This window comes from Acanthaster planci, linkage group LG10 (assembly GCF_054643075.1).
Source record: "Acanthaster planci isolate LZ-2023a linkage group LG10, COTS_SCS, whole genome shotgun sequence".
Lineage (NCBI taxonomy): Eukaryota > Metazoa > Echinodermata > Asteroidea > Valvatida > Acanthasteridae > Acanthaster > Acanthaster planci.
In genome coordinates this window covers 17,259,315-17,273,011 of record NC_141786.1, presented here as the reverse complement: position 1 = coordinate 17,273,011, position 13,697 = coordinate 17,259,315, and the positions used below count along the sequence as shown (strand labels likewise).

The window sequence follows — 13,697 nt, the reverse complement described above, 5'->3', positions numbered from 1 at the left end:
GAATAGGAAAATCCTAATTGAGCACGCTGTTTTTTCTATTTGCATATATCTTAAAATCGTTTTGTTGAGTCAAGGGTGGTCCGAACACAACCACTTCTGGTCGGCAAACACGGTCAGAAACTGCCACACCTCCGGCAGTACCTTTATATGGAATGTACTCGTAGACAAACTCTGGGGAAACAGTCTAGAATGAAAAAGTATTCAAATCAAAGTTGCTCCTGGATGGGGGGAGACAGGAGATTCATATTTTTATACACAGAAATACTTTATAGGCCTTTGCAGCACGATCATAGCGAGCCTAAATTTGATGTCTCACTGTGCATTGTACGTATACATGTGTATGTCTGAACCCCAACCGATCCGAAGTTCGGCAAAAAATGTCCGAACCCTGTCTGAACTGAACCGAACCTTGACACATACTTGCAGCACTATTTGATGCGGAGTTTGACTTTTTTGTTACTTTAAAAAAATATGGTACACATGACTGAAGTTCAAATTAAATTCATATTGTGTCTATGTGGATATTTCCTTTCAGAGACGATAGATCAGGCGGTAAAATGAGGCAACCGTGTTTGGCACGTCCCGTCACTCCCATATAAGGGACGGCGACCATTTAGACCCGGTTTGAAAAGGGCCCCCCCGGTAAGCTCGCCCGGTTGCAAAAACCCCTTTCATACCGGCCTGGCTACCGGCCTGGCTACCGGCCTGGGATACTGGACTGGTTGTTGATATCGAACTTCTCCACCCTGGGGTCTATTGTTTGAAAGTACAGGTACACGTAATCTATCCCAGAAGAAACCTGCTTGTGGTTTTTAATCCTTCAGCGCTATACAATAGAACCCTTCCCTAGCACAGATCAAAGTCCCTGCCACGTGATTAGGCACACAATGGGACCATTAGTCATCAGTGCATTTGATCTCCAAACGTATTACAGTTGAGTACTATCGCCAGCACATGAAAGCCATCGCCACCTTTTATGATGAGTTACAAGCATGGTACCACTTTTGAACACAATGTATCTTATTTTGTTTTCATTGACTTCTGCAGGGAACCTTTGCCGCATTTCTAGATCTTGAAGAAAAAAATCCACCATGAAAACTTGAGTTCACAAACAATACTATATTCAGTCATCCCCCGGCCATAGTCGCTTTTAAAATACATTGCCACTCTTGAATTAATGGATATTGATTTTTGTTTGATTTAATATGTAGAAGAAGCTGCTTTCAACCAACCTTTTGCTTCATGGGACCTAATTATCGCCTCCATTAAAATAGATTATGTCCAGAGTTTCTTCGCGAACTGGTATTGCTGATTTATTTACACCTAAAAGAAATGTTTAAACAAACAACTTAACAAACCAAACTCAAACACTAAATCATTTCAGAAACATTTCACCTTTATTTCCAGTTCCAACGTCAATCGCTCTACGCATCTGTTTTACCAAAAATACACATAAATTATAATGAAAAAAATGGATTATACGGGGAACTGTTATTATCATTTAGTCTCCAAAACATGATAGTTGACATTTCCGAAATGCGACGTACGCTATTTTGTTCATCATTTCAATTCAGACCCTCTCCTTTGCTATCCAGAATCATTTTCAACAGATTTAAGGTTGTTAAATATAACTTGATGAATTACGCGGTATGTGCAGTTTAGAAGTAACTGCAGTCACCCCATTTTTATTGTTTTCAATTTCACAATCTTTTTGAAGTATTCTGACCTTTTTCAAATGGATAAATGGCGTTTGGGAAATAAAATCTTCACAACTGCGTTCTCACTTCGATTGCGACGTTTTCCTTAAACTCCTGTCGAATCCGTTTGCATCGCTCGTTGATTGCCTCAACAGTTTTACATTTATGGTCAGTGTACCAGTCGGGAAAGTCTGGAAACTACATTTTGGCCTGCTGGAAGATGCTATGTACGATCTCCCGATCAAGGGTTCCTATTTTACACTTTTTGTTGTTTTTGTCACGGGAGTTTCCGGTCACATTTTGCGGGCCAGTTCCTCTTTCGGGATCTCCCTCGCCATCAAGTTGAGGCACAGCAAACGGCCTCGGTCGGCATCAGATGCTTCCCGCTTCCTTTGCTTGACCTCCTTGAGAATGACCTTGTACTCCGACACCGAACGAACCATGTTTTCGTTGCCACCAAGAAGATATTCGTCTGACTCCTTGCCTGGAACAAATCGAGGGTTGATGGTGTGGCGTGAAGTTGGTGTTTCTTGGACTCGAAACTCTCGCACTGGAGGTGCAGGCTCAGGTTGACTGTCAGCTGACGGTGTCCAAGGTTCATTGATAGCCGACGATGTGGCAGGAGTGTTTGGGGCGCTGGCCACGGCTCCGTTGTCGATCCTTGCAGCTAGATGCTTGACTCCCTCACGGAAGCTCTCCTGTCTGTTCTCAAGACGATCGAGCTGCACTTGGATCGATGTCACCTTTGCCTGAACGTCTCGCAAAATTTCAAGCACGAGCGGTAGAATGTCAGCCTGTGGAGGCGAAGAGATAGCGCAGGCCACGGGCCGAGTACAGGACACAAGACATTGGATTTCGTTGTCAATGTTGGTGCGAAGTTTGGTTCTCAGACCGGTGAGCGGGACATCATCATCAGATTCATCGTTAGAATCTTCACCTGTCATGGAAAATAAGCATGAAAAATAAACTTGAGCTCTATATTTGTCTTCTAATAGAAAATAATGCTGACATCGATTTATTTGCTAGGTTTATGAGCTGTTGCCATTGAACATTTTCTGCACGTTCAACTAAGAACTGAAAAACTATGAAACTTTGGAATGATGTAATTTACTTACCAAAACGTTCGGGAGGACGAGTATCCATCAAGCTTTCTCCAGTGCAGGAGTTCATTTTGAACAAGTACGTGACGAATTTTACAGATATTTTTGTCACAGGTTTAATACACTACGAGCAGTACATGTATTTGATGTGACAGTGAAGTGGGGAGGCAGCGCATTCATGAGACCCTGTTCGCTTCACTGAGCAACATCGCAGCCACTGATTGGTCAACAAGCCAAACAAGCCACATTGCCCATAGCAACAACTATTCCCGCAACGTCATTTGCAGTCAAGATGGAGCTCACTCCACCACGCTGTTTGGTTTCGCCAGGAGCCCCGATTTTCAGCCCAATTACAACAGTCCTCTCCCCACCGCGGAAGCCAGTTGACTGTCCTGCATTTTCGCCTCCTAAACATGTGACCCAATTGTCCAGAAAAAAGCTTTTTGATGGTCCTGCCTTCTCTGCTCAGGGTGCAATGCCTACAAAACGTGGAAGAAAGCCGTTTCATGAAAAGTTCCCGTCTCTTGTGCCAACAGTGGTCGACACACTTCAGGAACACGGTTTTGGCGCTCATCATCGACGATCAAAGACGTGGTCCTCAGTTGGGGTAACTGCACATCAGTTGAAAACAAAAGTTGCCAAGAAAATCCCTGAGTTAGGCATCAGTACCAGAAGTATCCAGCGCCTGTTTATCCCTCCTAATCAGCAACATACGGCGAGTCATCGATACCATGCCCTCGTTGATGCCAAGATCGGCGTAAAACGAAATGATGTTGGCCTTCATCATCATGCGTCACATTACTGTCGTACTACGGTAAATTATGCCCTTGAAATGGCCGCATGTTTCAACGATGAAGTTTCCATGTGGTCAGCGGATGATAAAAACAAGCTTCTGGTAGGAAGTGGCCCTTGTGTCGACAGAAGAACAAGTTTCAAAACGTACTTCATGACCAACGATTCCGTGCACTATCCTACCACAACTTTGCAACAGGCTACAAAATCATACCAAGTGGTTATATGCAACTTCTCAATCGGCCATCTTAATCAACAAGTCGAAAGCGATCAAAATCGGTTAGCCCTATGAGATCTGGAACATGCTTTGATGCCCCAGACTGTGAGGATCCACTTCTGTGCCGCTCTCCACCAGCATCAAGTTATTGCCATGACAGCCTAGGCCGTCTTCACTTCCAGTATCCAAGAACAGGGCCCCTGACTGTTTGCTTGTGAAGAAACAAATTCTCTAGAGCATCAGTGTGCAATCACTATGCTGATCTCCTCCCCTTGCTGAGAGATGTCCGGGAGAGAGATGACAAGAACGCTGCCTTCATAGCATCGGATAATGGTCCTGATTGGAAGAAAAGCAGTTTGAAGGTGATCATGATGATGGGGCGACTATGGCAGGATCTCAGACTGGATTATCTCTGCATAGTGTCATACGCACCTGGGGACAGCAGATTCAACATGATTGAGCACTGTTGGGCGCCAATGATGATGTGGCTCATCGGTCTATAGTTATCCAACAAAGTCCCTGGGGAGGACAAAATGCCATCAGAACAGACATCACTGTCAGAAGCTGAAAAAAGGAGGAAGGAGGCAATCATCCTAGACACCCCCATCAATGACGTGCAGCGTTGCCTGTAAGGCAGATCATTTGACAGCTTCCCAGTGTCGACTGTTGCGGTGAAGTCATCAGCGAAACCCCCCTACACTGACGAAGCTGAGATCGACAACTTGACGAATGCCAGCACAACTAAAATTAAGACTGACGATACATTATCCGCCCTTGCAGACGAATACCGGTTTCTAGCCAAACATTCCATTCAGCGTTCCTATCAGCTGGAGTTCGCCAAATGTAAAGATAGCAGGTGCCAGCACTGTTCCAGAAAACCCATCCGCGCCAAAAAGCTGATGAAATTTCTTCGCTCATTTGGCGGAGGATGTGCTCTGACACCGGTGCCTTCAGAAAAAATTCCAGGCCATTTCCAAACATGGCAAGAGGCAACAGCAAATGCAGTGCAATGACAGCACAGGCAAGCTGGTCTTGATGAAGGACTAGAATCTACAGTCAAGGGAGATCGTGTATGTAGGCAAGGCTGCAAGAAGGTTTTCCAGAGTGGGGCAGACCGTGATCGACACAACAGACTTGTACACTGTCGGCAGGAGCTGTAGGACGGGCACTGAAAGGGCAGACAAAATCATCCCAGCAATCTTGAACAAAAAACCCAAACGGCTCTTTTCAGAGCCACACAGATTCAAAAAAAGAGATTGATTCGCTATGTTGAAAGTTCAAGTGAAAATAGAGCCATCCCAACCCCCCCCAATAAATTCCATTGTCCCATTGATTGGTTTCCGTCCCAACACATAGGGACCGATATCTAGCTTGACTGCTTCCTACCCCTTTTCAATTTAGATTTGTAAAAATGTACATATAATATTAATATACATGAAGACGAAAGACCTTCCTGTAGATTTCTAAACGTTATGGGCAAAAATCACTTTTTGGAGTTGTTCCGGCTATACAGTGTGCACAATACTGAATTTTACCATTTCGGCCCTAAAATGTTCACGGAAGTTTGAAATTCCACCAAACTTGACATGAGATGTCGCGACACCATTTTCAACCATATACAGGAAGACGAAAGACCTTTCTATAGATTTGTAAATTTTATGGGCAAAGGGATTTTTGTCTTTGTTAACAATCTCCTCGATCTTGACTCACACAAAGTTAACATTAGTGACAGCACTCTGTGACGTGAATGTGAAGTATTTGCAGCATTTTACTGCAGGACTGCAGTCTGCTAATCACTGATATTGTCAAAACGAACATGTAATGGGCCAATGTGTCGTATTCGCTCCATGTACGTCAGGTGGCGGTGAAATATGGAATTCTTTACATCGCGCGGCCCGGCAACGAGCACCTTCTCACGGGTACAGCCCCAGGCCGGCCAACCCAGCTCTTGACTCACGCCGTGCGTATTTGTGCATGCCCATCGCACCGTAAACGTTGAACGCCTGTGTAGCTGGCTGGGCAGAGAGCCGCGTGCTTCAGATGTACACGTACGAAGCCAAACCGGCCCTATACTGGCCAAGTATAGAGGAGGGGCATCATACAAGCCCATGCAAATGTGCCAAGGCTCAAGTAGACCCAATCAAACAATATTCAACAGAAACAGATTGGGGGTGTTTGATTTTGGCAGGTTGGGGTTGGTTAGGGTTGACATTCAAACATGTGGACGCAACGTACATGTAATATTAAGTACAACGGCCCGGTCACTGGCGCGGCCAGCATCAAGCACTACAGCACGCCCGGCCAGCCAAGCAGCGCTGGCCCCCTGCTGTCCGCTAGCCTACACGTACGTACGGGGGCGGGCTGTCTGACTGTCCACCAGGCCCACTGGTTACATGTACATGTAAAATACGGTTGGCATCGTGCACGTCTCTCGGACTGTACCATTTGTGATAGTGTTGCCATTGTATTCATATTCAATAAATTGGGAAAACTCCGAATGATTGGTGCAAACAGTTGTCATTCCGAACAAAAAATATGAGGAAAGAAAAGTGTGAGTATTTTATTTACTAAAAATCTACAAATGGGTTTGAAATGTGAAGTAGATATTCAAAATCTTGTAGCAAAACACCCCTTGATTTTGGAAGTTGCTGAAGCTGCATATAACACCGACGCATAACCGAAGCAGGGAGCCAGTTCGCCTCGGATTTCCCCGTTTTAACAAAATAAAGGAAATTTGGTACGATGAGTTTTCTCAAGATGGCCAATACTATGACAATATGTAATAGCGGACACCAGCTTTGGAAATCGAGGAATGCCACTATGTGTTTGTCACCGCGATCAAGGAACTTTGTTTACACTTATCCGCTTAGAACCCCTATTCATCTGTGGAAGCATGGTGGGGGAAGTCTTCCGTCAGAGGCTTTGAAATGCCGACGTACAGACAGGCCTGATACCGGCCTGGAGTAGGCTGAATACCGGGCGGGCTACCGGGGGGCCCTTTTCAAACCGGGTCTAAATGGTCGCCGGCCCTCAACGTATTTATTTTCCAGTCTAAAAAATGTTTAAAGATGAAGAATGATCTTGTGGCAATGTCTTTTTGTCATGAAGTACCCACTCAAAACATTTCTGAAGCTACAGAAATATCTGTAACCTAGAATGCAGTTGGTTTTGCGTCTCTATTACAAGGTGTTAACCACTAATCCTTACGGCCAGCCCAGGAAGGCTGACCGGGGCCAGTGAAGTTCTCCCTGAATAGGATCGTTTGTTCACAACTATGGCTGTGTAGGCCACAAACTCCATTGTTGTCAGGGTTGCTCGTGAAGCTAGACAGTCCAGGGCAGATGGTTCTTTTCAAACTGTTGAACTGTTCAACACCAAAAGACGAACGGAATGAAGGGGATTCACACCAACCGCTGAACTCTTTCTTAACTGTCTGTATTTTGACCTCACGCCTAAGCTCAGGTTTCTTCACATTTTGAAAGAGATCACTTATAAAACCCTGAAATCAGGAGAAAAATCCTGTCAAATCTCACCCCTGAGCCTTGCTGTGTGCTTCTGTGTCATGCTTTGTGATTCCAACAGGTGCTATATGGTGTCAGCATGAAGACATTCACTAGTACTGCAGGCAGAGAAGTAGACGAGTTAGGATACTCATTCATGCCACACTACAGTCAGGCATCAATGCTGTGGATGTAATAAGAAATTCAAAGCTCGAGATACAATTGGATACCTACTAGTACAATGTACGCGTACGTACTGGCTGCACCATGTATAGTGACACATACGACAGTTTTAGTATGCCACAAGGTGACGTACCATCTCAACTTTGTTTACAAAATACATCAGTTCATGATGCAAAGGACAGCATGCATGTAACGAGGTTGTTGGGACTTCGCAGATGACCTTGTTGTAAAAACAGAGACCTTGTATTATTGGAAACAGAGAAAGCAAAGATGAAGAGAAACCTAACACTTTTCTTGCTATATTAATTTAAAGCAAGATATGTTGGATTTTAAAAATCAATGTTTGACAACATGTACATCCAACTGAGTTGAATTTGACTCAGTGACTCTGATTTGAAAGGTTAATGTTACTGTGTTGCACCGTAAAAAACATTTTGAAGTGCTGTTTGCCTTTTCTGAAGAATGTACCATTCAACGGTGATTGGCCAAGAGCTATGTACTCTGAAAAAAAATCAAGAGCAAACTCGAAGAGAAATTATTAACCTTGGAGTTCGGGAAGAGGATCCAGTGAGGACAGCAGGTACCAGACACATCAAAGAGGAATCTCCAGCTCTACGTGTACAGGTTTGGCTCAATCAAAGGATGGTGACGGAACACATCCTGTAGTTGGCTTTGGGGGTGGGTATTCTCTGTTGAACAAATGACAGATACTAAACGGTCAAGGGCTGGTGGAAAAATGCCCCAAGGGTGAAGTGCACTAATCCAAGCTCTATTGGAAACAGTACAAAGCTAACAAAGGCTGAAATGAACTCATCCAACCCCAAAAAGTTCAGGGCTGAATAACATGCAAGCTATCATTACTGGTGTTCCTTTCACAACAATTAATTGAGTGTCTTGTCTCAAGTCTTTTCACTTCTTGTCAACTTTTGGTCTGTTAGTCTGTTGCATTTTTAAGTGATAGTTCCCAACCTGCTCACAGCCATTTTTAAAAAGGCTTTGCTCTACTTTCCAGTGTTGTAGTCAAGACAAAATATATAAGACTGTCACAAGACCAATACCAGACTTCCAGTCTGAATTCAGGTCAAAAGCTATTCAAAAGAACAACACAAGGGCATCCTTTGTCATTGTTCAAACTGTTACTTGAGCTTGGTCTCCTGCATGGTCTTGTGTCTGGTCTTGTGTCTGGTATTGTGCATGGTCTTGTGTCTGGTCTTGTGCATGGTCTTGTGTCTGGTCTTGTGTCTGGTCTTGTGTCTGGTCTTGTGTCTGGTCCTGTGTCTGGTCCTGTGTCAGGTCTTTTTCCCCCGAATGGAAGCACTCAAACCTGGCCTTAATTTCCAAATCCCTCTGTTTTTGCCAAGTAATTTCGTTTTCCAAAAGGAACTGTGGGACAACTGTTTTATGCTGATTAGCTCAGCAGAACTTACCACTTGAATAGACCTAAAGCACAAGGTCGTAACACAGTGTTTACCAAATAAAAATGGGGATAGAAATGCGGACATTATTGTAAGTCATGCGAGCCTTTGTGTGACTTTAGATGGAGCAAACTTGCAGTCTCGCAGACGCTGGATAAAATGCAGCTCTGGCATTGGCCGTGTTTTTGATACAAAGAATGGCACACAACAAGTTAGCACAAAACATTTTGGAAGATACAGGCCTTCTCAATCTCAGGATCTTTTTGACAATTTTCCATGCACATGATGCTCTAGCAACAGAGTGCGTTGTTGTCCCGACCTTTCACCCAAAATGCACCACGGTAAATATTGTGTTACGTCATTATGCTTTACGTCTTTTAGTGCACTGCACCCTCAAGATATATTTGTGGGATCAATACTGAGCCCCCTTAAATTCCACAGGTGGGGCCCTCTTGATGAATCATTTCTTTAAGGTTGAGACAGGTTCACATGAATTTTAGCTATTGGGACAGTAATGGAAATGTTGATAGAAAATTCCAACTATGTGAAAGACCTGAAGAGTTTACAATGCTTACAAATGGCACACTATTGGCAAGGACCACAAAATATTGACACCTCAGTAAAGCAAGTGACGCACCTGTGGATTTTCCTTCCTCAGATTAACCACCAGAACAGAAGCAAATGGCTTGAGAATTCTGACGCAAGATCTGGAGTTCATTTGGCATGACATTCCAACTAAAGGAGTGGCCATTGCCTGCAGCCAACAGAAAGAAGAAATGATAAACTGCTGGGAGGTATCAGCGATGCCACAGAGGATTATGGTTGTCTAATAAACTCAGATAATTCAGGGGTGATCAAGATAAGATTCTCAACTATGAAGTAGGGTTGGTATTGCTACGGTGGGGACAAGCGACAAAGCGTCAGATGACAACTGGTAAAGCTCTGCAAAGTGTGTCACTGCTAATTCCTAGTTGCTGCACTAACCACAACAAGACTGGTCACAGACTAGATTTGAATCAGTGTGAGTTTACAAGGTCAGTGTCTTAAGTGTCCCGAGCGTATCATGCAGAATGCATTGAGGGAGCTATGAAATATACTTTCTGTAGAGGCTAATCCAACTACCTACTGCTGTAATGAATGAGGCTTTTACAGAAAATAGTCCCTGTTCGGAACAGGGCTGCAATACATAATGGTATTAACTGATCAAGAACATGTTGATGTTTCTGTCCTGAAATACATGTAAAATATACTTCAATGATAAAACTTTGTGTAGTAAATATAATAACCTTTCAAAGTTGATCTTTTCCCACGGGAAAGAAATTAAAAAGAAACTAATACTAAAAAAGATACCCTCTCAGATTCAAACAAATCTACAATATTAATCCTTTTCCTTCACCACACAAGCCAGCTTGATCGATCTTCTTTTCTTTCCTATGTGCCGCTACGACCCCAAATAATGATGCTGAAGCTGTTACGCAACTCAGGTAATACAATATATTTTGACCTTGTTTCTGGGCTATTCTCTGTAAAAGCCTTGGATTGGAGGCTCTCTCATCAATATCATGGTGGAGTTTGCCCTCTTTGATGAACCCTGAGAGCTACATGTATGCTGACTGGAGTTCCTATCCGCCCTGCGTGGGGTCAAGAAAGGGCCCAATTTCCCCAACAGCGGGAGCACCTTTGGTGGGAATGGTACTTCACTGGTTTACAAATGATTATGCATGTACTGTATAATGGTTGACTCGCTACCAACAAGACTGTGCTTAATTGGACTCTCCTCACCAACATGGGTCTTTCCAGCTGATGCGGGGAGCTTCTGCTCAAGGTGGCACGCCCTCCCAAGCGAGACATGTTGAGGGGTAGAGATTAGTACAAAGGTACATCATGATGTAGCGTAGTCCACAACTGGTCAGCTTGGCACTGGGGCTGGCAGCATGGAACTTTTTTGCTTTGGACAACTGGTCTAGAAATGGAAACAAACACACTACAGCCTACAGGCCAGATCCAAAATGGGAGAGTTCCCTATACAGACAACAGTAACTTTCCCTTAAAATGCTACAACAATCATTCGAAAGTGATGACATGTCGCAAAAAGTGAAAGTTAGCCGAGAAGCCTTCGAAGTACCCTACATGTACATACCCTACATGTCAGAATTTTAGCCGACACGTAAACCACGCTTAGCGTGTCAGCGTATATCAAGTCAAACAGACACGAAGGAGATAATCGCAAACACGAAACACGCTGACCCCTGCATAACAGAGAACGCCGACACCGCAATCCGATCTGCTGAGCATAAACATGCACACGCTACATGCACACCCCAGAACAGCCAAGCCTTTGTTTACTGGAGCAGTCATTTTCCTTCCGTAGTTTCCCAAAACGAAAAGTATTCAGTCTGACTGCAGCTCAAGTTATCTTCAAGTCCAGGAAATGTGGTCAATAGTTTACCTTGTATGTAGCAGAAATCACAATACCATTTTCAAAGATAAAGCATTTTGTTTGGCCATACAGGATCAATGAGAGTGCCACGCAGACATGATCAAGGAACCTGGCACGGTGTTCAATACACGCTTTGCGGTTTTACCATACATTGCTTGTCCGATGCACAATAAACATGACCCCGGACCTCATTCTCTCGGCAGGGCTTGTGACCGCAGACCGCAAAGGTGACCGACAAGGTGTAGTGAACCACTGCACATGCAGAACCGTCGCTCCAGCTTCGTCTATGTATGTACATGTACATATCCAATACACTATATGGCAGCGCACTGTAAGCCAAATGACAATAGATGTACCGGTACATGTACAGCGGACCTGGGAGTCCTTTGTTTGTTTGATGTATGTTTTGGGGCCTACCAGCCATTATGATTGATGCTAGCTTGCCCAAAACAGATTCGGTATCTGGCAAAACAATAAATAATAGATGCTGTGGAAAGAGTCAGGAAAATAATTTGTCTGGAAGTTTGTTGATTTGTGAGTCCGAGTGTAATGAGTTGAAGTCCAAGAGAACTGGCCATTGTGGAGGTGATACATGTACATGTACATGTATGTACTTGCATGTGCAGTTTTAATGTTGGAACAGAGTTTGAGAGTGATGGGGAATTATTGTCTAGTGTTAAATTCTGGGGTTGTTCATGTCAGTCAGATTGTTCCTTTTTATTGTCAACTTCAGTACATCCATAATGAAACAAACTGCTGAAAATAAAGTTGTCCTGTGCTAGTTGACTGAAAAATGTTGTTCACTTCTTTCAGTTGAAGGAAGTGTTGATGGGGACTCATCGGGCAATCCAGTCATCCTGACAGCAACGGTGGAAAGTGTGCTGAAATGTACAGCCAGGGACTTCAGACCTGCTGCCAACTTGGAATGGTACAAAAATAATGTCCAGATAACAACAGGTGTGAGAGAAGATGCGCCTACAGACAACGGAGATGGAACATTTGACTCATCAGGCACACTGACGATTAAACCGATAAGAGAAGACAATGAAGCCATCTTAGAATGCAGAACAACGGAACAGGTGGCCACTCCAGCAAAAACAGCAGCACTCACTCTCAATGTACAGTGTTGCTCGTAATTTCTATCCATATCCTAAAAAAAAGTTTTAGAAACCTTTTCCCGCTTTGTTTTCCTCTCTACACGATTCTGAAATAGATAGTTGAATGTTCCTCGTAATGTTAAATTGAGAATTGCCTTGTGTGTAAATCTAGTGAAGAACGTTGGCAAGTTTGTAGAAACAGGGCCCGTTTTATTAGTTGAATCAATAGTGCAAAATTGTGAAAGCAGTGTGGTTCAAATATAGCCGGCCTCACGTGTCAGAAGACGATGTTGTGTAGGATGCTTTAGCTAAGCCAAAGTTCTTGAGTACCGTGTTATACCCACACAGCCCGATCCTTGAATAGCGATCTCTCAGCATCCAGTAAAAATACCGACATGGCCTGTACAGATATCTTAGAAACATAACAGTGTTTGCATTTTTTTCCTGAAGATATACCAGTGGTCTCAGTCGGGTATGCTACTGCAGTAATAACTTGCTCATCGGATGCCAACCCACTGGCTACCAATCATAAGATCATCCTAAATGGCACTAACATTGTGAAAGAATTCACGACCAGCCAAGGATCTCATCCATTCACTCCAGCAGATGGCTGTTCTATCATAAGTTGCAATGCCACAGACTCTATCGGGACGGGAACAGCAACTTTTCCTGAACAAATATGCCCAGGTAAGTAATTTACGTGTTTCTGTTGACTCTTGCCACTATAATTCTAGCAAGGTTTGGCTATATTTTTTTTAGTTATAAAGTTGACATTGAAAAATCAAAATTAACATTTCAGCATTATTCTTGATAGCCCTGATAGAGTTATGAGTATTATCCTGACGATCTTAACGTACGCACATATATAATACGTGTGAATTTCTAAGTTATGAATAGGCCAAAATGATTTTCTGCCAATACTGAAAACATGTCATCTACAAAAACTGTTAGGAAAACGTTTTTGCTCAACTCAATAAAATGGCTTCCATTTCTATTGAAGCAATTCTCATTCGGCACCTTTTGATTACTTCAGGTTTTTCAGATATACATGTAGTTTTAAATTACTTTTTGTGGGGTTTTCTCTGAGTTTTCCTTTTGTTTGGTTTTCAGATAAAATTTTACTTCCAATTTTTCTGATTCTGTTTAGATTACTTTGAGCCCACGATGACGGCACCAACCAAATCGACAGCGGTATTCAAGCCACCCAATCGCAGTATGTCCACCACCTTTCCAATAATATTTGGGTTTTGGCAGAG

General features: G+C 43.4%; 2 protein-coding genes and 1 pseudogene across 11 annotated transcripts in view; 1 reads left to right on the top strand and 2 right to left on the bottom strand.

Annotated features, from left to right (window-relative positions):
• LOC110989205 (cell adhesion molecule 3-like) overlaps positions 1-13,697 on the bottom strand; it is a 161,793-nt gene that overhangs the window by 128,765 nt on the left and 19,331 nt on the right. The gene's annotated exons all lie outside the window — the stretch shown is intronic.
• LOC147797900 (uncharacterized) overlaps positions 1-13,697 on the bottom strand; it is a 43,782-nt gene that overhangs the window by 27,564 nt on the left and 2,521 nt on the right. The window contains exons 3-7 of one of the 2 annotated variants that reach the window (XM_087142085.1): positions 9,542-9,658; positions 8,033-8,178; positions 7,340-7,490; positions 2,813-4,142; positions 1,514-2,634 (exon numbers count right to left, since the gene is read on the bottom strand). The exons of the other annotated variant lie outside the window; for it this stretch is intronic. Of the exons in view, the coding sequence (XP_086998211.1) occupies positions 1,991-2,634; positions 2,813-2,867 (699 nt within the window). The 5' untranslated portion in view covers positions 2,868-4,142; positions 7,340-7,490; positions 8,033-8,178; positions 9,542-9,658 and the 3' untranslated portion in view covers positions 1,514-1,990. Of the gene's footprint in view, positions 1-1,513; positions 2,635-2,812; positions 4,143-7,339; positions 7,491-8,032; positions 8,179-9,541; positions 9,659-13,697 lie in introns of those variants that run through there. 2 annotated transcript variants of the gene reach the window in all.
• On the top strand, positions 4,149-5,246 carry LOC147797901 (uncharacterized; annotated as a pseudogene).